We start from the raw sequence: 25,937 nt of genomic DNA, 5'->3' as shown, positions 1-25,937 counted from the left end.
CTATTTTCAGTATTCTAAACTAACACACTGTCAAGCGTGTCATCTTTGAATACCTTAGAAAAGCAAATCTTCCATTGCATAAGAATTGACTTTTGATATTCCATGCATCACTTGTCTTTCTAACAAATAATTGAAGAGTTTTTCTTACAGAGGGACAGACGCTTGCGTGATTGTCTGGCATAGCAGTCTGCCCTAAGAGTAGTCTGAGAAACTCGGACAGCACCATCAGCCATAGCCTACACTAAGACTCATAAATAATTGACGGGGCTTAAATTAGTTCATCGTCTGGACAGGTGCAGTAGAAATGGAGGCCGTTCTAAGTGTCTAATCAAATCTAGCTGTGACATTTGAATGGCAGAAGGGAGGCATGAGTCGGTATCAGTCCCCTGCTCTGTGGTTGTCACAGTTTGAGTTCTCTGCCTATGTCCTTGTTTCTGTTATTTCCTCCGTTTCCATCTATATCTTCAGTTCTAAACTTTATTACATCTAATTTCCGATAAAACTGGGGACTGATATATAGGATTCAGTCACTATGTAACATTTGACCTGAACCTTGCATACCAACAAATGTCTTAATTTCATTGTCTAAACAATTTTCAGTGTCTAAATTTCATATGCTATGCCATGCTATGCTCTGCTAGGTTGTGCAATATAGTGTGGCATGTATAGCAAGAAGACTGCCCTCTCACCGGTGGCTGGCTGGTGCGGTTATCCTTGCTGATGTGATGGACGACCCCAGAGATGCAGAGAGGGCCAGCAAAGCCTAGCAAGTCAGCCAGAAAACGAAAGGTGATGCTGAGGATCAGGGGCCGACCAAATGCCCTCCGCAAGGCCTGCCAGATCCACTTGGGTCCCTGGGGTGCTATGCCCTGTGGTCTCTGGATGTATTTGAAAATGGACAGAGATTGAAACACATCAGTAAGACGAAGGAGATTTAGTCAGTTTGGAGTTGATATATCTAAGAAGTTTGACATTTTCAGATGCAGGGTACTGCATTTACATTATTGCTACTTATCTACAGTAACTAAAAGGCATGCCTTAGCTGTCTGTGTTGGTGGACGTAGTTAAGTAATTCTGAATCACATATTGATCACTGGGACACATTACTACTACATGTTACAAACCTAAATGACAATACTTGATAATAAAAAAAGATAAAAAGCTTTTGTTTTTAGCAGGGAATGTAACTCATTTTTTTGCTAGTAGCACACCGATTTTTACTGCCTCACTGCAGAGCCAGTTCTCTGTAGAGCTGCACTAGCAGCAGACCACAGAAACTAGGCTATATGACAAAAAGGCTGTTAACTGAGCAAGGGAATGTTAATTCCTTGGATGAAAACACTGCAATCTACAGTAAGTAAGAGACTGGTCCATTACTGGAACAGAGGCCTACAGAATCAGGCCAAGCTTTGGCTCTGGGGACTCATTTTAAATAGGTACTAAACAGTAGAAAAGATTGCAGTACTCAAAAGTTTTACAGGGATGCTCATTCTATAATTTAAGTCCTGATCATGTACAAACAATACTGAGGCCAAATGAGGGTCCCAAATCAAAACAGTACAATACTATCAAACAGCCAAAAATAAATAAGTAAAAATATATAGTGTTTTTTCCCAAAACCGTCAATGGTGTTATAAGTGCTCAATAATATAAGTGCTTGATTTGTTTTTGAGTTTTTTTGTATTTTTTTTTCATTAACTCTTTCTGCCTAAACCATAAAGGTGGAACTTAATTATTCAATTCAATTTAGAGTGACAACACAAAAAAAATAAAGAACACCAAAAGTAGTGATTGTGTCCTGTGTGGTACCCATTTCCACGGGTTACACAATTTTGGTGACCCGTGGAAATAGGTACCACACAGATACAGGAAAAAAAAAGTATTAAAACTTTTTTTTTCCTGTATCTGTGTTGATATATTGTACAGAGGCCATCCAAATTGTGCTGTATGTGATGCAAGATCTGAAAGACTCAAAATCCCTATGACGTTTTATTGGATTTTCAAGACAAACCTGAATGAACTGTAAGAGGTCCACATTATGTTCTACCAATTATTATGTGCAAAATACAGCCATAATGAATTCCCCCTAGAAAACACAACAGCTTGGTTCAGTGAATCAATTCAGTGAGTCAGTACAGTGATGATCAGAGGAAACATCTGGACGGTCATGGTGCAGTAAACAATCCCAAAACATCCTCTGTGTTCTCTAAATATGTTTGTGTGTCTGTGCGTGTGCATGTGTGTGTGGACTGAATCCTTCCCAGGGCTGCAAGGGCAGACGTGACTGTTATCATCTCTCCCGTTTGCACTCTAAGCTTTTATTTAACCTCGGCTGTTGTACACAACACATATCATCAAGAAACATGCATGTCCACCCAATGTCCTACCTGGAGTTCAGAGATAGGGAGGGGAAACTATTCACTCTCACACACGTGCTGACACACAGAGGAAAGCTAGCTTCCCATGAAGTGTAGTGCTTTCACCCCCGCAGGGGTCGAGATGTCACCTCGTTCACAGTGAAATGGGAATGACCCGCGCCCTCTTAGCTTTTCTTTAAACATCTCCCACCCACCTCTCATCCCCCTCTCTACCCTTTTTTTTATCCCCCCCACCCCTCCTCTGGGATCCCTCCATCTCTCTCATCTTTCTTTCCTGCCGGAAGGAAGTAGGGTTGTGTTCACACACCGGACGCACACGCAACACTGATGGATCTCTGTGACCTTTCGTGCACACTGGAAAACAATGACCCTGTAGTGGCCCTTTACCTCTGACCCCCTGGCACGTGCCCCAAGATTGCAAAAAGGAAAAGACAGAGAGAGGCAGGGAGATAGACAAGGAGACAGATTAAGAGCCAAAGAATCAGAAATGGGAATAGGAGAGGGGAAGGCGAGAACGAGACAACAAAAAGATGGGAAAGGCTGGGGGGAAAAGAGAGAAAGAGAGAAACCAGAGTACTATCTCTTATACTGTCTGTAATTATTAAATTACAGACAGTAATTACATTAATTCCATTTATTTTTTAAAACCTGGGTCTTATTTTCACTCTTTTTGGTGTTATGTACACCGGTTTATAATATCACTTTGCTCACCAGCTTCATTTTGGAGAGCTTGGGCATGAGACCACTGTTGGACACAACTTTATAATGGCATGTTGTAGAGCAACTGGACATTAGTGTCAGACATGTTTCAAGAAGTCCAATTCAACCCAATTATATAAACCACTTATTTGAATTGAAAACAAAAGTGCAAGTCTAAAGTTATCAGAATGAGAATCAGAAACACTTTGTTGTTTAATTTCATGCACTTCCGCACATGAAATGAAACATCGTTTCTCCCAGGGGCCCACAGCAGTGCAACACAAAGACAAAAACACATATCCAAACACTACAAGAACACATATATCCAAACTAACACATTTATGTAAACTAAAAAAAAAACACTGTCCAAGGGAACGAACGCCAGCCAGGGTGACTGTCGGAACTGCCGGTCTGCATGGGCTAGCAGTTATTAACCCAAATGTCCAATATTATCAACAGCCAATCGCATTGCTGATGTAATTCCTGGTTCAACTTACAGGAATGACTATTTCACTTATGTAGGTAGTAGTAACCATCGATTAACTACCCAGTCAGCGTGACTGACAAGTAAATAACGGGAAAATCATGTCCAAACTCTACCAGAGGCACTGAGGGCTTTCATCATTGCTGTTAAAAGGACAGATTTAAGGCTCGTGTTCAGTTACCCCATGAGACACCACTGTAAAGCTGTGTCTAGTGGTGGTCCCAGGTATAAAAATCATAAAAAAGAAGCCACTGAGTAAAATGATATTATAATCAATATGCACAATGGCAAAATCTATGAAATTTAGACCCAGTTTATAAAAAATCCTTCCAGTATAGGAAGAAGCTGCCTCAGGGAGAGAGCACTGATGGCCAGGAGAAGCTCTCAAAAAAAGCCACAACTACATTTGAATGGGAATAGCATAAATAGATTGCATACATTTTATGTTTCAGACAAAAGACATTTGAAAATTTGTATACCAATCTCTCTCTCTCTCTCTCTCTCTCTCTCTCTCTCTCTGTCTGTCTGTCTGTCTGTCTGTCTGTCTGTCTGTCTGTCTGTCTGTCTGTCTGTCTGTCTGTCTGTCTCTCATGGCCTGGCAGCTTGTCCAGGGTGTCTACCTGCCGCCCAATGACTGCTGGGATAGGCTCCAACATCCCCGCGACCCTGAGCGCAGGATAAGCGGTTTGGATAATGGATGGATATATACTACATACATACAAAACTTTGTTAAAAGAAACACTCAACGATAGGGAAAGTGCTTAACAAATAAGGAGGAAAATAATCCAATGAGTCAAGTAAATTCTTTATGAGACAGTACAAGCCTGTTTCATGCTATAAGCAATCATCAGCTGTCATAAAGCTACATTTATTGACATGTAGCTTTATTGACAGCTGATGATTGCTTATGGCATGAAACAGGCTTGTACTGTCTCAAAGAATTTACTTGACTCACTAGATTCTATATATATATTCTGCTCCTCATTTGTTGAGCACTTTCATCAACACCATGGACGGTTTCTGGAACGCTGTATATATATATATATATACACTACCGTTCAAAAGTTTGGGATCACCCAAACAATTTTGTGTTTTCCATGAAAAGTCACACTTATTCACCACCATATGTTGTGAAATGAATAGAAAATAGAGTCAAGACATTGACAAGGTTAGAAATAATGATTTGTATTTGAAATAAGATTTTTTTTACATCAAACTTTGCTTTCGTCAAAGAATCCTCCATTTGCAGCAATTACAGCATTGCAGACCTTTGGCATTCTAGCTGTTAATTTGTTGAGGTAATCTGGAGAAATTGCACCCCACGCTTCCAGAAGCAGCTCCCACAAGTTGGATTGGTTGGATGGGCACTTCTTTGAGCAGATTGAGTTTCTGGAGCATCACATTTGTGGGGTCAATTAAACGCTCAAAATGGCCAGAAAAAGAGAACTTTCATCTGAAACTCGACAGTCTATTCTTGTTCTTAGAAATGAAGGCTATTCCATGCGAGAAATTGCTAAGAAATTGAAGATTTCCTACACCGGTGTGTACTACTCCCTTCAGAGGACAGCACAAACAGGCTCTAACCAGAGTAGAAAAAGAAGTGGGAGGCCGCGTTGCACAACTGAGCAAGAAGATAAGTACATTAGAGTCTCTAGTTTGAGAAACAGACGCCTCACAGGTCCCCAACTGGCATCTTCATTAAATAGTACCTGTTAGAGCCTGTTTGTGCTGTCCTCTGAAGGGAGTAGTACACACCGGTGTAGGAAATCTTCAATTTCTTAGCAATTTCTCGCATGGAATAGCCTTCATTTCTAAGAACAAGAATAGACTGTCGAGTTTCAGATGAAAGTTCTCTTTTTCTGGCCATTTTGAGCGTTTAATTGACCCCACAAATGTGATGCTCCAGAAACTCAATCTGCTCAAAGAAGTGCCCATCCAACCAATCCAACTTGTGGGAGCTGCTTCTGGAAGCGTGGGGTGCAATTTCTCCAGATTACCTCAACAAATTAACAGCTAGAATGCCAAAGGTCTGCAATGCTGTAATTGCTGCAAATGGAGGATTCTTTGACGAAAGCCAAGTTTGATGTAAAAAAAATCTTATTTCAAATACAAATCATTATTTCTAACCTTGTCAATGTCTTGACTCTATTTTCTATTCATTTCACAACATATGGTGGTGAATAAGTGTGACTTTTCATGGAAAACACGAAATTGTTTGGGTGATCCCAAACTTTTGAACGGTAGTGTATATATACGTATATATATCCCTCACACTTTTTCAGGTGGTGTGTGTGTGTGTGTGTCTTCCTCAAGTTTGGGTCCTCTACCAGAGGCCTGAGAGTTTGAGGGTTCTGCGCAATATCTTAGCTGTTCTTAGGACTGCACTCTTCTGGACAGAGACCTCAGATGTTGTTCCTGGAATCTGTTGGAGCCACTCTCCTAATTTGGGGGTCACAGCCTCTACTGTGCCTTTTACCACTGGCACTACTGTGGATTTCACCTTCCACATTCAATCTAGCTCTTCCTTCAGCCCTTGGCATTTCTCTGGCTTCTCATGCTCTTTCTTCCTGATGTTGCCGTCACTCGGGATTGCTACATCGATCACTACTGCTGTCTTCTGTTCCTTGTTGACCATCATCACACTGTCTGGTTGGTTAGCTGGCACGTGCTTGTCAGTCTGAAACTTGACGTGTGTCTCCCATTTGGACTTGGGGACTTCCAGTCTGTAGTCAGTATAGATTTTCCTGTACAGTATCCCAGCCACTTGGTTATGCCTTTCAGTGTATAGTTTCCCAGCTAGCATCTTACACTGCTGGACTTTCTCAGGGGGGTCTTTCCACAGCCTACATCTTGGGTCTTGTCTGGTGTGGTAGACCCCTGCCTCAACCGATCTGGTGCTGAGTGCCTGTTCTTGTGCTGCTATGATCAGAGCCTCTGTGCTGTTTTTCAGTCCAGCCTTCTCTGGCCACTGGTAACATTTCTCAATATCAGCTATGTCTTCTATCTGTTGATGGTACATCCCATAAAGGAGCTTACTCTTCCATGATAACTCCTCCCTAGTCTCTGTCTTCTGCTTCCTGAGGTACTCACTCAGCAGTTTGTCCTGGGGGCCCACTTTCTGATGTACTCATGGATGTTCCTTGTTTCATTCTGGATAGTGGCTCTGACACTCACTAACCTGCGGCCCCATCTTTTCACTTATTGTACAGTCTCTGGCTGCTAGACTTCAGAAGGAACCCTCCCTGCATTGTGAGGAGTTTCATGTCCTGATATCTGTGGCCTTTAACTCCTCCTTTGGCCAGCTTATTATTCCAGCTGGGTATCTGATGACTGGTAGGGCATATGGCTAAGATCTTATTCTTCCCATTGAGCTGGCTCCTCAGGACCTACCTCACTCTCTGGAGGTATTCGGCTGTAGCTGACCTCCTTCCTTGCTGTTTCCTCGTGGATTCAATTTGCCTGTGGAATACCCAGGTACTTGTAACTGTCCTGTATGTCTGTTATCCTGCCATCTGGTAATTCAACACTTTCACCACCTTTCCTCTTTTTGCCACCATTTGACTGCACTTGTCCAGTCCGAATGACATCCCGATGTCATCGCTGCAGATTCTGGTGAGGTGGCTCAGTGAGTCAATGTCTCACTTAATCCTGGTTTATAGCTTGATGTGGCTACGTGCGCTAGTAGTTCTTGTAGTTTTTGGTTATGTGTTTTTGTCTTTGTGTTACACTGTTGTGGGCTGGGGGAAACGATTTTTAATTTCATTTCATGTGCACAAGTGCGTGAAATTAAACGACAAAGTGTTTCTGATTTCTGATGTCATCCATGTATAGTCATCCATGCGGCTGGTGGTAAGTCCACTTCTGAACCTGTATCCATATCCACTCTTTGGGATGATCTGACTGAAGGGATTCAGGCCTATGCAGAACAGCAGCGAGGATAGTGCATCACCTTGGTATATGCCACATTTGATGGTTACCTGTGTAATTGATCTTTCGCAAAGTCCCGCCCCCCTTAGTTACTGTTGCTATGCCCATCAAGCATTTCAGAACTATGCAGGAAGTAGCCGGAAAACACCAAAACACGAAGGAAGAAATCAGCGTATTGTGTGGGTAAAAGTAACAGTAATAATACGTTAGCTGTATTAGCTATCAATAATAGCTAGTAGCAAGCTTAGCTTGGAGCAGACAGGTATTTTTGTTGATTTTGGATGGATTAAACTGGCCATGGGGTCTGCTATACTGCGAAATCTATTGCCGACATAGCGCTTCTTACGTTCTGGGTTTCGGGAAGGGAAAGAAAATTACAGATCCCATAGGCACACCGTTTCAACACTTTGTTGTGTGTTTGAAAGCTTGACGGACCATTGCTAAGGTAGGATTGGACAAGCACCGTTCTGGGGCAGTACTTTGCGAAAGGTCAGTTGTCTTTGAGTTGGCCTCTAGTGTTGTTTTCCACTGCTGTATTGAGTTTTTTTTTACCCCCCCCCTTTTTCTCCCCAATTGTACTTGGCCAATTACCCTATTTTTCCGAGCCGTCCCGGTCACTGCTCCACCCTCTCTACTGATCCGGGGAGGGCTGCAGATTACCATATGCTTCCTCCATTACATGTGGAGTCACCAACCACTTCTTTTCACCTGACAGTTAGGAGTTTCGTCGTGGGGACATAGCGCGTGGGACGATCATGCTATTCCCCCCAGTTCCCCCTTCGCCTCGAACAGGCGCCCAGACTGACTAGAGGAGGCACTATAGCAGCGACCAGGACACATGACCACAGCTGGCTTCCCACCCGCAGACACGGCCAATTGTGTCTGTAGGGACGTTCAACCAAGCTAGAGGTAACATGGGGATTAGAACTGGTGATCCCCGTATTGGCAGGCAACGGAATAGACCGCAATGCTACCCAGATGGTTCCACTTGAGTTCTTGATAAAGGCCATTAGTGTCCTGTTGGCTTTGTATGTGCCAAGCACTCCAGTAGCCATGTGTGGTGCATGCAATTGTAGGCTTTCTTGTAGTCAATCCAGGCTGTGCTCAGGTTGGTCTGTCTGGTCTTAAGAGTCTTGGATTACTACTCTATCAACCAGTAGCTGATGCTTTGACCCTCTGGTGTATTTCCCAATTCCTTTCTGAGTTTCGCTCATGTATTTACTCATGTGCCCATTCAACTTAGCTGCTGTGATGCCTGACAGGGTCTTCCATGTTGTGGAGAGGCAGGTTATTGGCCAGTAGCCTGAAGGTGTTGTACCCTCGTGTGGATCCTTTATAATCAGTATTGTTCTCCCCTGTGTTAGCCAGTCAGGGTGAGACCTTAATGTTAGCAACTGGTTCATCCATCGCCAGGCATTCATGGAGTGCTGTTAACTTCTTCAGCCAGTAGACATGTATCATGTCAGGGCCTGGTGCAGTCCAGCTCTTCATGTCTGAGACTCGTCATTGGATGTCGGCCACTTGGATAACTGGTTGTTGTTCTGGGATATTGCTTGGGTCATCCAAAGGAGTTGAATCAAGTGCAACTGGACTTGATATATACCAAGTCCATATATACCAAGTTCAGTTGCACTTGATTCAACTCCTTTGGATAACCATGACCTGGATGAATGAGAACATTCACAGACATGCTGTGGTCTGCTTTTAGGTCCACCAGCCACTGGGCATTGGTGTTGTGTGATGCCTCCTTTTCCCATATAACCTTCTAGTATCACTTGGTCTCTGCTCTGGATGGTTCTGATGTTTTTCCTTTGTTACTCTGCAGCTGGGAGTACAATTTGAATGATTCTTTGGGGAACAGGCCATTTACTCTTTTGGCTTCTGCTTCTCTGGTGTATCTCTTCAGTTTGGCGGCCAGAGCTGTGAGCCTTTGCTTGGCAGTTTCCAGGGCCTCACTAATGGATATCTTCCTGTACTTCTTCAACCAGCGCCTGTCTTTCATCACACCTTTATGTACCTCTGTTAACTGGCTAACATGGTGTGCTGCTTTGAGCTTGGCTTCCAGCCTTCTCTTCTATGGAGAGTACTGTTGGTGACCTGTGTTATTAATCGTGTACCCAAGAATCTCCAGGATTACGGTTGCGGTGGCATATACAAGCTTGTTGGTCTCTGTTATGGTGGCAGTTGAGATATTGCATAAGGCTATGTTCACATCCGCAAGCAGGCTTTGTGATGGTACTTTGTCACTGAGTCATGGAAGCTGTGCCCGGGGGTTGACTATCTTTAGTCTGGCCATGATTCTCATTTGAACCTCAGTAGCTTCAGCTGTCATGGCTGGTAGGAATGTTTCAGCTGGTTGGAGTCTGCCCTCATCATGTATCTCCTGCATATTGAACAGCCATTCAGGGTTCTGAATTGTACTGTCATCCAGTTGGAGCCTCTCCATTTCAAGTTGTGACAGTAGCTTTCTTCTGTTGATGTTTGAGCATTGAGTCACTAGCTGCTTCTGAGTCAGCGTGGAAGTAGGTCTCCTACTGGTCCACAGTTCCCACATTTGCTTCATAGAGCTCCACTCCAGGGGTCTGCTGTTATAGTAGCATTCCATCAGTTCCATGTTCTCAGCCCTTGTCCATGAATGTCTTGTTCCAGTAGCCCATTTCTCATCAGGATTCCCTGGTTCCCCAACACCTGACGCGGCCCTTGTTAACCTGGGCGAGGTCCGAGCCAATATGACTTGTATAGCATTAGGAGTCTAAGCCACGGACTCTTACTGGAGACTTGTCCCAGCTGGGGTTTGAACCCCCAATCTCCGGCATGGAAAGCCAGTGTTCTTACCAACTGAGCTATCCAACTGCATGTCTCTCTCTCACGCTCTCTCTCTCTATATACAGTGCTGCTTGAAAGTATGTGAACCTCTTGAGCAGTTTAGATTTTTCTGTTGTTTTACCATGATTTTCTTATTCTATCATCACCAGTTTTTATGTATGACATGTCAGATGTATGTTTATCAGTTGCATGTACTTGTTTAGTGGGACTTGTTTAAGTAGCCCAAAAACTACATGAAACATGGAATTAGCGTATGTGCAAAAGTAAGTGAACCCCCAGCTGCATTGGTTAAGTCAAGCAGGTAACAGACTCGAGTGAAACACATTTGGGTGCTTAATTAATCATTTAAGCAGACCAATGAAATGAGACATCTTTGGGAAAGGGTTTGGCCTGCACTAATTAAAAGAGAGAGGAAACCAACCAAACCACTGTGGTCCCATACAAATCAACAATGCCGAGAGCAAAGGAGATATCCGAGGACATGAAGAGGAGGGTAGTGATAGCCCATCAGTCTGGGGAGGGATAAGACCATCTCCAAAAGATTCCAGCTCCATCCATCCACTGTAAGACAAATAATTTACAAATGGAGGGCCTTCAACATGACAGCAACTCTGCCTAGAAGTGGACGCTCATCAAAACTATCACCCAGAAGCAACAGAAAAATAATAAATCCGGTAAAGGCCAACCCACACATCACCTCTAGAGAGTTGCAGACCTCTCTGGTAGCATCTGGGACAAATGTGCATGAGTCTACAATCAGACGAAAATTGAATAGCCATGACATTCATGGGAGGGTTGCTAGAAGGAAGCCTCTGCTCTCAAAAAAGAACAAAGCTGCCCATTTCAACTTTGCCAGAGAGCACTTGGACAAACCAGAGGCCTTCTGGAAGTCCATTCTCTGAACAGACGAGTCCAAAATAGAATTATTTGGTCACAATCAAAACCAACATGTTTGGAGAAAAGCCAACACTGCATATGAAGAAAAGAACCTCCTCCCAACAGTGAAGCATGGTGGTGGAAATGTGAAGGTCTGGGGCTGCTATTCTGCTTCTGGACGACTCCATATTATCCAAGGAACCATGAATTCGCCGGCATATCAACAAATTCTTGACCAGAATCTCCTGCCATCAGTCAGGGAGTTGAAGCTGGGACGAAAATGGATTATGCAACAAGACAATGACCCAAAGCATTCCAGTAAAACTACAAAGGAATGGCTTCAGAGAAAGAGGATTCGTACTCTGGATAGGCCCAGTCAAAGTCCGGATCTTAATCAAATTGAAATGTTGTGGCGAGACCTGAAGAAGTTGGTACATACCAGATGTCCCTCCAACCTCTCTCAACTGGCTGAGTTCTGCAAGGAGGAGTGGGCAAAAAGCCCCATAAGCAGATGCGAGAGACTGGTTAGTGGTTACAGAGGACGTTTGGTTGAAGTAATGGCTGCAAAAGGAGGAGCCACAAGCTACTAATACAAGGGTTCACACACTTTTGCACATGTTAAATTTTCAGTTTTTGTGAAATAAACTACCTTTGTTGAATTAAATAATGAAAATATATCTCTTTTTGTGTGTGTGTCCATTATTTGGAAGGTGTGCTTTACAAATTGGGATTTGGATGTATATGTAATAAGCTTATTTTAATGTTTTTTACAAAAACAGTGACCATGTCTGGAGGGTTCACAAACTTTCAAGCAGCACTGTATATATAGATATATATAGATATGTAATAATATTATATAAATGTACATTTTGTAATATACACTCACTGGCCACTTTATTAGGTACACCTTGCTAGTATCGGGTTGGACCCCCTTTTGCCTTCAGAACTGCCTTAATCCTTCGTGGCATAGATTCAACAAGGTACTGGAAACATTCCTCAGAGAGTTCGGTCCATATTGACATGATAGCATCACGCAGTTGCTGCAGATTTGTCGGCTGCACATCCATGATGCGAATCTCCCGGTCCACCACATCCCAAAGGTGCTCTATTGGATTGAGATCTGGTGACTGTGGAGGCCATTTGAGTACAGTGAACTCATTGTCATGTTCAAGAAACCAGTCTGAGATGATTCGAGCTTTATGACATGGCGCGTTATCCTGCTGGAAGTAGCCATCAGAAGATGGGAACACTGTGGTCATAAAGGGATGGACATGGTCAGCAACAATACTCAGGTAGGCTGTGGCGTTGACACGATGCTCAATTGGTGCTAAGGGGCCCAAAGTGTGCCAAGAAAATATCCCCCACACCATTACACCACCAGCCCGAACCGTTGATACAAGGCAGGATGGATCCATGCTTTCATGTTGTTGACGCCAAATTCTGACCCTACCATCCGAATGTCGCAGCAGAAATCGAGACTCATCAGACCAGGCAACGTTTTTCCAATCTTCTATTGTCCAATATTGGTGAGCCTGTGCGAATTGTAGCCTCAGTTTCCTGTTCTTAGCTGACAGGAGTGGCACCCGGTGTAGTCTTCTGCTGCTGTAGCCCATCTGCCTCAAGGTTCGACGTGTTGTGCGTTCAGAGATGCTCTTCTGCATACCTCGGTTGTAATGAGTGGTTATTTGAGTTACTGCTGCCTTTCTATCAGCTCGAACCAGTCTGGCCATTCTCCTCTGACCTCTGGCATCAACAAGGCATTTTCGCCCACAGAACTGCCGCTCACTGGATATTTTCTCTTTTTCGGACCATTCTCTGTAAACCCTAGAGATGGTTGTGCGTGAAAATCCCAGTAGATCAGCAGTTTCTGAAATACTCAGACCAGCCCGTCTGGCACCAACAACCATGCCACGTTCAAAGTCACTTAAATCACCTTTCTTCCCCATTCTGATGCTCGGTTTGAACTGCAGCAGATCGTCTTGACCATGTCTACATGCCTAAATGCATTGAGTTGCTGCCATGTGATTGGCTGATTAGAAATTTGCGTTAACGAGCAGTTGGACAGGTGTGCCTAATAAAGTGGCCGGTGAGTGTAAAATTTACATTCTCATTTTCAAAATATAAAGTATCCAATCTGTTACAGAGCCAATTTGTCACACAATATCTCAAGTTACGATTGTCCATTTAAAAGTGGCAAAATTTGTTTTTTGTTTTGTTTTGGGGGTTTTTTTCATCACATTTTGAAAATCTGTATTATACTGTAGAACATAATAGATGAAGACCTGGCAGTGTCACGGAAGAACCAGTATGCCAAGTCCTGGGATTTGACATTTAGCACAAATGTTTGTGCCAGATGAAATTGGAAAATCACAGTCATTGAGACACTGAGGGAGCGGAAGCAGGAGGAGGAGAGGATGTTGAAACACTTCTTGTGTGCTTAGAAACAGTTTTAAGGGGGAGACGGGGAAATGATGGAGAGAGGTTAGAAAGAAACAGAGAGAGAGAGAGAATGAGAATTGTTGTGTTTATGAGTTTGTGTGTATGCAGACGTATACGCAGGGAGAGACATGTCAGTATTTATGCTTCCAAGCAAAAATACTAAGCACACATATGTATATGGTTCCATTTTTATGGCTAAACCAGAGCTAAAATATTACATAAACATGGGCCAAGACGTCACACAGCACTGGGAAAATGTCTAATGTTCCCAGATGGCATCATTGCACTTCTCTGACGGAATGTTAAGGGCTAAATACCAACAAACGAAATAATCAAACAATATGCAGAAAATTGAGCTCAAATATGATTAAACAAGACAACAAAAAAAGAGCCAAATACATGAACTTGCACCATAGATAAATAAAAAACTGCATTATCTAATCTCTCATCTTGGAAATTACACCTCCAAGCTAATCCTCTGAAAATCTTCACCATCACAGCAGCAAGTTTTCCCTAATAATCCTGTTTTCACAAATATCTTTGCCTAAATTAATATACAAAAATCAGACCCAAGCACATATCAAAAATTTACTTGCCTATTAATACTGAAGGCGCAAACAGAAAGTAGAATAACTAATTAAAAGAGAGCAAAAAAAAAAATTATATGACAAAATATTTTTCCAAAACAACTACCATCAGTACCACTATTTAAGGTACACCAATGGTAATGACTTAACCAGAAAACTGATGTACTCAAACACCACTCCTCTTTTTCCTTTAAGGATAATTTAATTTCTTTTATAGCCGGAGTCTTATTTCCGCAATTTTGTGCATATTGGTCATAATTTCATTTTACTCACCGATCTCATTTTAGAGATTTTTGACACACGGCAACCACTGGATATCACTTTACAACAGCATCTTATGGGGCAACTGAACAAGTGTCTTGAAAAAAATTAACCTACTGCCTCTGTTAGACTGTTTGCAAGGTTTTCCATTATCAATTACTTCTCAGTTGAACTGGCTGGGTAACTGGTCAATGGTCACTATTATCTACGGTAAGTAAGATGGTAATTCCTGCAGGTTGAACCAACAAATAGCTCAAAAAATGACTGCCGTGCATCACCCAGGTGGGTGCTACACATGGTGGCAATTGAAGTGAGTTACCCCCTTCAAATGTGAAGCACTTTGGGTGTCTAGAAAAGTGCTATATAAATGTAATGATTATTATTATTATTATTAACAACGTAATGGACTATTGTTGATAATAGACATTTCAGGTAATACCTTTTAACTTGCACTTTGGTTTTCACTTCAAAATACAAATTTTAGATAAATGGGTTGAGTGAAATGATATCATAACCAATATGCATGATGGCAAAACCTACAAAAATTAGACCCACGTTGTAAAGAAAAAAAAACAACCCTGAATTATCCTTTTACACCTGAACTATACTTAGCACAAAAAGTAAGGAAATTTGTGTTTGGTAGATTATTTCTTCGTTGTAACCATGCTTCTTGGCAATAAATCTTATACCCTTGGAAAGCCTGTTTATTTCCCTTTTAAATGGGGCCACATTTGTAAGGAACCTGCATTCGTGGGATGAGCTGCAGAGCTGAGTATGTGGGTTGCGCCTATGAAACATTTGCCAAATCTTCTCTGCCAATGCCAAACAGCTTATTTTGCTGTTGCTATTGACTCTGGTTTTGAGCTTCTGGTACCCCATGTGCTGACAATCAGGTGCCTGATATAAGATTTATTGCCAAGAAGCATTGTTACAACAAAGAAATAATCTACCAAACACAAATTTCTTTACTTTTTGTGCTAAGTTTAGATATAGCAATTCAGTCAGACTTAACTCTAACCTTCTGATCTTCAAAGGCTTTGCGCAGCTTCAGGTAGTTGGTGAGGGCTCTCATGGCAATGGGCAGCTTGCCGATGACCTTGAGGTCGATGGGTCGTCTGTGAGCAGAAGTAATGAAGGTGTTCATCCACCAGTAGGTGGCCTTGGATAGCAGGTTGACAAAAGGCTGAAGGAATCGAACACCCAGGTCCTGCAGGTCCTCTGGGGGCTTCACTTCCATGGGGTTGGCAAAACACATATAGCGCTGTTACAAGGGATGAGAGACATGACAGGTAAAGAAACAGATGTACACAGATGCACTCATGCACTAAAGTAACTGACATACATACAACCACTGATTATGCTCTCAACCACACGAGTAAGTCAATCTTGACAGCATAACTGGAGACAATGACTATTTCAATTTCCACCCCATTGGATACGAAAGCTATAAACCCCGATTTACAGAAAAGAATAGAATAGAATAAAATAGCCATTGCCTTTGCAACACAAGTCAGTGAATGTGCTATTCTTTGTTAAAATACATGCAGCACTGCTCTTCTGGAAAAGTAAATAAAGCATTGGCTGCCTCTGCACTCTGAGAAAACTGGGTTATCTGCTGACAAAGAGGAATTACCAAGCAGACATGCAGCCTACTTCCAAACCCATGGGCAAGAAACAAAAGCGCTCTCAATGAAATGTCTTGATATGAACCGCGCAAAAATGTATTATCTATACACAACAAGAACTACATAAACATACTCCAACAAATACAAAGCATATACCCTCAAAAAGAAAAAGGCTTGCTGGACTCATGTGCAGGTCACTTGTGGGAGTCAGTACTGACAACAGAATTGTGCTCATCCCAGACTTCAATAGAGCCAAACACACTGAGTGTAATTATCAAGAGATAAACACATATAGTCCAGAACTCACTGAAGAGGGAAGATGACTGGGTACTGTTGACAACTTCAATCATGGCACAATTTGAGAAAAGGCACGATGTAATCAGTTTCCTCTACAATCAATACAACAAGACTGGAAACCAGCAAAGCGGCAAATAATATAGATCGACTTCTTTCATTAGAATGCATGGAATTTGACTGCTGCGGAACATGAGAGGTGTTTCAATGGGATGGAGAAGAAAGGAGAGGAGTGCATGGAATAAAGGAAAAAAGGTACGTGTAGGGTAGAGGATAACATTTTACTATTAAGGGGCAATGAGAAGTCTGCAGTATAAAGTTCAAAAAGTAAAAGGAGGTAGTCATTGCAAATAACTGTGAATATTAATCCAGATATGCATAGAAAAAACATGTTTTGCAAATGAGCTTGCTGACTGTTTCTTCTACTGTTTGTTCTCATTCAAAAAATAGTATTATGAAAGCTCTGCATGTCTCCTCATTCTTTTTCCAAAAACTGCAATGTTGAGATGCCCTGTGTTTTGAAAACTTGATTTTACAACACTTTCACTCACTAGTGGAAACTTTTTTTTTTGCCCTTTTTTCGCCCCAATTGTATCCAGTCAATTACCCCACTCTTCTGAACCATCCTGGTCGCTGCTCCAACCCCTCTGTCGATCTGGGGAGGGCAGCAGACTACCACATGCCTCCTCTGATACATGTGGAGTCGCCAGCCGCCTCTTTTCACCTGATAGTGATGGAGTATCGCTAGGGGGACATAGCACGTGGGAGGCTCACGCTATTCTCCTCATCTCCCCCTCCCCCCCAAACAGGCGACCTGGCCGACCAGAGGAGGCGCTAGTGCAGCGACCAGGACACATACCCACATCTGGCTTCCCACCCGCAGACATGGCCAATTGTGTCTGTAGGGATGCCCAATCAAGCCGGAGGTGGTAGGCAACGGAATAGACTGCTATGCTACCCGGACACCCCACTGGTGGAAACATTTTATGGCAATGTCAACACTGGGACAAAACAAAGAAGTAATACTTAATCCAGCCTGTTCTATTTAAATCAACTAGGCCCATTCGATAGACCTGTTGCCAATGGAGCCAACCATATTCACAGTGGAAGGAGAAATAAAGTTGAGAAATGGCAAACTACATTGTAGGTGGCTAGACAACTACAAATAAATACACACTCAGCCCACCAGAACTAAGTTCAAACATCTTTGGTCTACAAGAATTTCACTAACTCCCATTAAACATGGCATTAATATGCATCTTGTATCTATGTCTTGTCACTGTATTATTTAGCCCAATTATATTTACACCAATTAAAAGATAACTGTGTGAACTATTTTTTAACATAATGTTGTGCTTGCTATGGGTAAACATTCATCAAGTTGCTGTGTTATTTACACTTATTTATACTGTTATTTACACTTCTTAAAATAGTGGACGAAGGGGCGTCTGGGTGGCGTGGTGGTCTATTCCATTGCCTACCAACACAGGGATCACCAGTTCAAATCCCCATGTTACCTCCGGCTTGGTTGTGTGCCCCTACAGACACAATTGGCCGTGTCGATGGATGGGAAGCTGGATGTGGGTATGTGTCCTGGTCACTGCACTAGCACCGCCTCTGGTCGGTCGGGGCGCCTGTTTGGGTGGGAGGGGGAACTGGGGGGGGAAAGCGTCCTCCCATGCACTAAGTCCCCCTGGCAAAACTCCTCACTGTCAGGTGAAAAGAAGCGACTGGCGACTCTACATGTATCGGAGGAGGCATGTGGTAGTCTGCAGATGGGATGGAGCAGCGACTGGGATGGCTCAGAAGAGTGGGGTAAGTGGCCAAAGTAAATTGGGCAAAAATAGGGGGAGGAACCCCCCCCCCAAAAAAAATGGTGGACGAAGCTGTCTTAGAAAATTGGTATACCTTACTCAACTGCAGAGGAGAAGGCTGTTTTAGAGAGCTGTTGTCATCTCAGTTCTCAGTGAACTATGATATGTTGTTATTTTCTATATGATACTTTATATAGAATGTACAATAGAATGTACACTTTGTATAGAATGGACTATAACTTATTTTCCCAACAATCGTTCACCTGTGTCCGAATGTACACAACAGCAAATATGTTGTGCTTAATGATGTTTAATGTGGATGTGAAATGCAACTGCCTTTACATCTGAATAAAATCTGCATCTCTGTCCAGATCCAGAGATGGTTTGGGAAATAGGATCATATTCCGTCCTCAGTGCATCTGTACTTCATCTGGTTATCCAATAACAATCTGATCACCCAATACGCATGTTTTTGCCAGGGTTAAAGGGGGCCATTGATCTGTAACTGACTTTTCATGACAACCAATCAACATTTATTGATTGGCTGTTTAATATGGAAAAAAAACAAGTTGTTAGAAGACACAGAAAGCTGGATATACCCCCTTTCCCACTCCCTTAATGACTTGCTGTGGGCTGAGACCTATTTGCTGCCGGATGAACATTAGTATGTGATGTTAGCTAACCAGCTCTCACTTTCAAGGAGTTTGGCAGAGTGGTATCAAATAGGTCCTTCTTGATCTACTAGTATATTTTTGCCCTTCCTGCCTCTTTATGGTGGTGTAATTTGTAACGTAAATTTATGCATCAAATTTTAGCCTGGAATAGTTACCATGACCCTGGCACCCCAGTAAAAAATAGGGCCTCTGCAACTTCTAAATCCCAATTTACCCCCTGTAGAGACCTTGAGACATCACACTACGCACACACCCACCCACACACCCACACACACACACACACACACACACACACACACACAGCAACACTACATTTATAGCAGCTCTAGGCACTATGGAATTCCCCACCATGCGACACACAAACATACACGACACACAAAACAAACACATACAGACAGACTCACCCTGCCCAGGATGACTTTGATCTCCACAGCCAGTAGTAATCCATATAGCAGCACCAGTAGTCCGGTGATGCAGTAGCGTAGCTGCCCGGGACCAATGCCATGTTCTGTGTACTTAGCAAACTTGATGGTCTTCACTATGAAGGCCAGCACCCAGTAGATGAGTAAAGCTGAGGAGATTTAGCAGGGATCAGTGAGGGATGGCAACTCACCAGACAAGCTATAGCACAGCTAAAGTCAGAAATGCACAGAATCTGTTTCTCAGTACAAAGGTTTACAACATACTGGAAACACGTGTCCAACAGCAAATTTTATTTGTATGAAACTGATAACAACATCACGCTGTATTTTTTCAGTTCACCGTGTCACATTTCGTATTTGGATATTTAATGCTTCTCTGATATTACACGACAGAGAGGCAAGTGTAATACTGTGAATCCGTTAAGTGATGCTCATTTCAACTATGAAAGCAATGATAGAACAAAAATGTTGGCAAGCAAAACTGATGACGCTTTCTATTTGTTCCTTGATGTTCTCTCCACTGGCCCCCCTCCTTCATACCATCGTCTCTCTACCCCTCCTTTCCCCTCCGTCCCCCATCTCTTTTTCCTTCTCCCCTCCCCGTCTCCTCCTTTTTCCAACTTCCCCCTCTCTGTTTCCCTTTCCTCCTTCATCCAGTCATCCAAAAAACACTTCAATAATCAGCACTTTCAGGGTCAACAGCTATAGATGCCCAATATGTATAGAACAGGTTAATACTTAGTAGCCAGGGCTCGACAGTGCAAATATTTAAAGTACCCCTCCACTACAAAATGTGTTTTTCTTACGTTTGTGTCCCCTAAAACGTGTGGCCTTGACTTGACTTGTATCAGTGCAAAGTTTGTCACCAGAGCGATGTTTTCACATTCCTCTACTGGAGGAGGAGCTGTCTGTGCACTTCCCTAAAACATGAGATTCAAACATACCCTGGGTAAGCTAGATTTGGTACATCACAAATCCAAAAGCCAATCGCTGTCTAATATACAAATGCAGGGTGGGTAAAGATACCTGAAACCTCCTGCGCAGCACGGACTTGTCAGTACAGAGAGCAAGTTTGCATTATCATAGTGAAAGATTTGACTGCAAACATGGTAGGGTGTGCATTTTTTGGATGCAACCGGACCCTGGAGCTTCCTTTCATTATCTACCAAAAAATCCAACTATACTGCTGAAATGGTTGGATAATAATAATGTCTATATAGATGACTTCTGGAAGGAAGTTAAGGTTATTAATGATAGTAAGATGCCCTTGCCATCCAGCATTGATGGGATTACTGGGCCTGAAAATATTGCTGAACTGTGGAGAAAACACTATTCTATAGTGACATTTTTAATTGCGTAAAGAGTGATGGATTTAATGTTGGTGATGTCTCTAACAATGATGATGTGGTTGTTAGACCTGATGAAGTGTGCTATGCCATTGAGAAATTGTTTTTCTTTTGTGATCAAATATTTTTTATTTTATCATTTTTTAAACAAGACACACAAATGAACAATAATGCAAACAAAAACCCACCCACAAACGAGAAAAAAAGGGAAAAGAAAAGAAAAAAAAACTACAGAAAAAATTGCAAAAAAGAAACAGCATACAGTACTCAGTCAGTGTTCAGTCAATAAAGTTCTTCAACTCAGCGGCCACAGAATTCCACGTCTATAGTTCCAGCCCTTGCTCCATGGATCTTTGCTGTCGAGAGCTCCAAATATGTAATGTCCAGATATAAGAGGGACCAATGACGAGATGACAAATCATCTGGAGCTTTCCAACGCATAGCAACCATCTTCTTGGCTGCTGTGAGTCCCGCAAGCAATATGCGCTGCTTGATTAGTGGTACATGTAGTGCAGAGAAGTCATTTAGAAGTAATACCGCAGGCTCAGCGGGTACCGTAATCGACAAAAATTGGGACAATTTATCAGCAACCATTTCCCAAAACCCTTTCACCCTTGGACATTCCCAGACCATATGAAAGAAGGTTCCAACCACATTCAGCGAACAAAATGTACAGTTTGGGCTATCAGCAAGTTTCATACAAAACCTCTGTCATGGGGTGCGATATGTCCGATGTATAAAATTATAGTGTATCTGCTGATGATCTGGATTCCTAGACGCTAAGAGAATACTAGACCACACCGTCTCCCAACAGAACTCAGTATCCAGATCGGGCACATCTGTTCTCCAGATTGTGTCCAGCGCAAGGGGTTTGTATGTTCTTTCCAGGATAAAGCCATACAGCACAGAAACTAAACCCCTAGTACTAACCTTTCACTAATTATTCTATAAAGTGGATGCACTGGGAGAGAAGAGAGCCACGGCACCCCGTGAGCCTTCATGGAAGCCCTCAACTGAAGATAGAAAAAAAAGACCAGGCCGGTAAATCATATTAATTCCTGAGATCCTCAAAAGAACGCAGACCACGGACATCACACAGATTACCAAGAGAGTGTACACCCCTACTGGACCAGCTATTATGCGGGATAGGACGACGATCAACTAGGAGACCTTGGTTGTAAAATATAGGAGAGCAAACGTTCCACTTAGCGGTGATCTTACATGCCGACTCCACAGATCTCCAGACCGCAACCAGGTGTGATATGATGGGGCCAAATCGTTTCCTACACTGGGCAGTAGAAATATTAGAAAACAGTAAATCTGCTAGTCGTATGGGGTGAACCAAGTTTTCTTCCAAAGATTTCCACGCGACCTCTGCACCAGGATCGAGCCAGGTCGTAAGTGAACGCAAGGTGTAGGCCCAACAGTAATACTTTAAGTTAGGGAGCGCAACGCCACCATCTGATCTGTTACGATTCATGGTCGTGCGTTTGAGGCAAGGAGGCTTGTTCTTCCAGACGAATTTGGTAATCGCTGAATGGAGTTTATCCCAGTACCGAGGAGGGGGCGGAAGAGGGAGCATAGAGCTAACAAAATTAACCCGCGGCAATATATTCATCTTGACGATGGAAACCCTAGCATGAATGGAATTGGGCATTGAAGCCCATCTAATCATGTCCTCAGAGACCTTCTTAAAGGTCAAGTCGAAGTTAGATTTTGTTGTGACTGTCAGAGACGGAAAGATGTCAATCCCTAAATATTTGAAGTGGCTTACAATCGGAACAAGCGGGGGAAGTACGGCCGAACGCATGGCCTTGTTCAGGGGCAATAACGCTGATTTGGTCCAATTAATTCTGTAACCCGATAAGGAACTAAATTGGTCAAAAATATCCAGGAGAGGAGGAATTGATTTGGGGGCATCGGCTACATACAGGAGACAATCGTCCGCGTATAACGAAATAAGGTGAGAGGTACCATTGAGCACGAGGGGAACAATGAGATCAGACTGCCTAATAGTCTGTGCTAGGGGTTCCAGTGAGAGCGCAAACAGCAGGGGGCTAAGGGGACAACCCTTCCTGGAGCCCCTGGCTATATCAAACAAGGGTGAAGAAGTCTTCCCGGTTAGAACTCTAGCAGTAGGGTTAGCATACATCACCCTGATCATATTAATAAAGGGATCACCGATACCCATGGCAGCCAGCACAGACCAGAGAAAAGACCACTCAAGGCGGTCAAAAGCTTTAAGAGCATCAAGTGACAGCACAGCAGCAGGCGTTCTAATGCTAGAGGCTTTGTCAATAATGTGGAGCAAACGTCTGACATTGTCAGAGGCCAGCCTTGTTCTGATAAACCCAGTCTGGTCGCAGTGTACTAACTTAAGCATATAATTTTGGAGGCGGCCTGCTAAAGTTTTAGCGTAAATCTTAACATCAGCATTGAGCAGAGAAAGAGGTCTATAATTGCCACATTCAGTGGGATCTTTGCCTTTCTTCAATAATAATGAAATAATAGCAATATTCACATCCCTTGCGAGAGACCCTTCATCAATAGAAAACAATATCATGTTGAGAAGGTGTGGACCCAGAACTTCCCAAAAAGTTAAATAGAATTCAGGGGGGATGCCATCACACCCAGGCGATTTGCCTCTGCGCATAGCCTTAACCGCCTCCTTCAACTCATCCAGAGTGACAGGAGAGTTCAGTGAGGCAGATTCCTCTTCTGTGAGACGAGGTAGTACGAGAAAATCTTTATGCTTGGCTGCATCTGGAGAAACCTCAGAGGCGTACAGGTCTACATAAAAGGACTGGAATACCTTGTTCACCTGCACAGGATCAGATCTGACTATGCCATCAGCATCCTTGACAGTAGAAATATCAACAAAATGTTCATTAGATTTCAAACGCATGGCAAGCAGATGACTCGGCCTTGCCCCATTAAAATAATAAGACTGCCTTGTGCGGTGTATTTGGAATTCAGCTCTTCGTTTAAGGAGAGAATTTATTTCTTTTTTAACTAAAATGCGCTGTAAGGCTGCGCTGTCACTGTATTTGGCCTGTAACTGACTGTCCAGAGCGATGAACCTATTTTCAAGATCACAAAGCTTCCTAGCCCTCGCCTTACTTAGAGTCGAAGTATATACTGTAGTATTATTCAAAATAAAACCCTTAATCGCATTCCAAAGAATCCTTGGGTCACCAGCTGATCCGACATTAATAACTAAAAAGTCTTTCATAGCAGCCACAAACTGTCTTAAATGACTCATCATTCAGGAGGGAGGTGTTGAAGCGCCAGCGAGGGGCCTTGTTTAAAGAAGGGCGGATAGAGGCCTTAGCTAACGCTGCTTTGTGATCGACAAGTGTCATGGGGACAAGTATAACATTATCAATATTTTGGAATAAGCCCTGCGAAACAAAAATATAATCGATTCTCGAGAAGGACTTATGCATTGCTGAATAAAATGAAAAGTCCTTAGCAGATGGATTAAACCTTCTTCAAAGGTCCATCACACCCACCTCATCAGCCCACCTTACGAGTATATCAGAGGCCGCCTTTTGGTCATGCGATGCACTACTCCCTGACCTGTCCAGCACATTATTCATGACCGCGTTAAAATCGGCCCCCACAACGAAAGCACAATCGGAATATTTTAACAAAGTGACAGTAAGTAGATTGAAAAAGTCTTTGACACAGCCATTAGGAGCATACGCAGATACAAGAGCAATACACCGCCCTTCAACAAAAACCTTAACCAAAGTTATCCCACCCGACTCGTCAGAGAAACACTCATTCACAACCATATTTAATCTGCGGCGGCAGAGTATCGCTACCCCTCTCGTTCTACTGTTTGCGCACGATGATGCCACAACCTTGAAATATTTATTAGCTAGTCCGTTCACATCAGAGGATAATCTGTGGGTTTCTTGTAAAAGGATGATGTCTGCCCCCCTCTTACGAACCACCTCCATCAGTGCAACACGCTTGCTATGGTGATTCAGACCATTGGCATTAAGGCTAATAAACGTTAGAATCGCCATGGGCTGAGAGTGTAAAAACGGCTGACTAGACAGACCACTGACCTGGCATTCGTCCGAGTGAAAGATGCATCAATGAAAAAAGTAACAAAAAAAACCCCAACTAAACCCACCCACATAACATTAACCCCATTGCGCACACAGGCATAGAGATGTTCCTGCATTTCTCTAGGCTGTGACTGGTATGCAAAGCAATGCTTCTATCCAGCAAATTCGACCAGAATTATATTCAAGAAACAACATGAAAGATAAGCAGTATATGAAGATAATTAGGCCACTACGAACAGTAGCCCAGAAACAACCATCGACAATAACATTAGAAGTAGGCCTACAGCCAGAGGGAGTGCGACCAATATTGAATTATAGCCTAATTGCTAGGCCTGAGTCGGGAGGGTAGAAAAAAAAAACACATACTGTATTATGAAATAAAAATAATAATTGCAAAAAGCCTCACCTCCCCACACTATAAAAACAACATAAAAGATAGGCCTAAGCAGTATATGTAGAGAATTAGGCCACAACGAACAGTAGCCCAAAAACAACCATCGACAATAAAATTCAGACGTAGGCCTACAGCCAGCGGAAGTGCGACCAATATTGAATTATAGCCTAATATATGGCTAGGCCTGAGTCGGGAGGGGAGAAAAAAACCCCCACATACTGTATTATGAAATAAAAAATAATAATTGCAAAAAAGCTCACCTCCCCACACTATAAAAACAACATAAAAGATAGGCCTAAACAGTATATGTAGATAATTAGGCCACAACGAACAGTAGCCCAAAAACAATCGACCTTAAAAGTAAAACCATAGGCTATAGGCCTAGAGCCCAGGCGGAAGCGGAGAAAAGTGTAGGCCTATTACGAAAATATTGATAGGCCTAGGCTAATAAGCCACTAACCTAACCTTACTCGGTAATGAGTGTTTGGCCTATCACACAAACCACACTTCCATGGTAGGACACAGGAAATAATAACATTCAAAAGTAGGCCTACAGCCAGAGGGAGTGCGACCAATATTGAATTATAGCCTAATATATGGCTGAGTCGGGAGGGGGAAAACAAAAACACATAAGCCTACTCAACAAAATTAGCTTAATGATAAATGTATTATGAAATGAATTACAGAAAGCCTCACCTCCCTACACCTTAGGCTAGATAAATAAACAGCCAGGTAGGCTATAATAATATGTATAATATATATTATTAAACTGGCAACTTCTTCAGGACATTGAAGACGGCCTTAAAATGGCG

The 25,937-nt window shown here is 42.7% G+C and overlaps 1 protein-coding gene across 3 annotated transcripts in view; it reads right to left on the bottom strand.

Moving 5' to 3' along the window:
* abcc8 (ATP-binding cassette, sub-family C (CFTR/MRP), member 8) overlaps window positions 1-25,937 on the bottom strand; it is a 132,995-nt gene that overhangs the window by 90,855 nt on the left and 16,203 nt on the right. For all 3 annotated transcript variants that reach the window (XM_056282625.1, XM_056282626.1, XM_056282627.1), the window contains exons 5-7: window positions 19,289-19,455; window positions 15,496-15,738; window positions 690-878 (exon numbers count right to left, since the gene is read on the bottom strand). In XM_056282625.1, coding sequence (XP_056138600.1) covers window positions 690-878; window positions 15,496-15,738; window positions 19,289-19,455 — 599 coding nt within the window. The remainder of the gene's footprint in view (window positions 1-689; window positions 879-15,495; window positions 15,739-19,288; window positions 19,456-25,937) is intronic.

Source organism: Lampris incognitus, chromosome 6, assembly GCF_029633865.1.
Source record: "Lampris incognitus isolate fLamInc1 chromosome 6, fLamInc1.hap2, whole genome shotgun sequence".
Classification (NCBI taxonomy): domain Eukaryota; kingdom Metazoa; phylum Chordata; class Actinopteri; order Lampriformes; family Lampridae; genus Lampris; species Lampris incognitus.
Note: the sequence above shows the minus strand (reverse complement) of the source record. Positions and strands in the feature narration are given on the sequence as shown.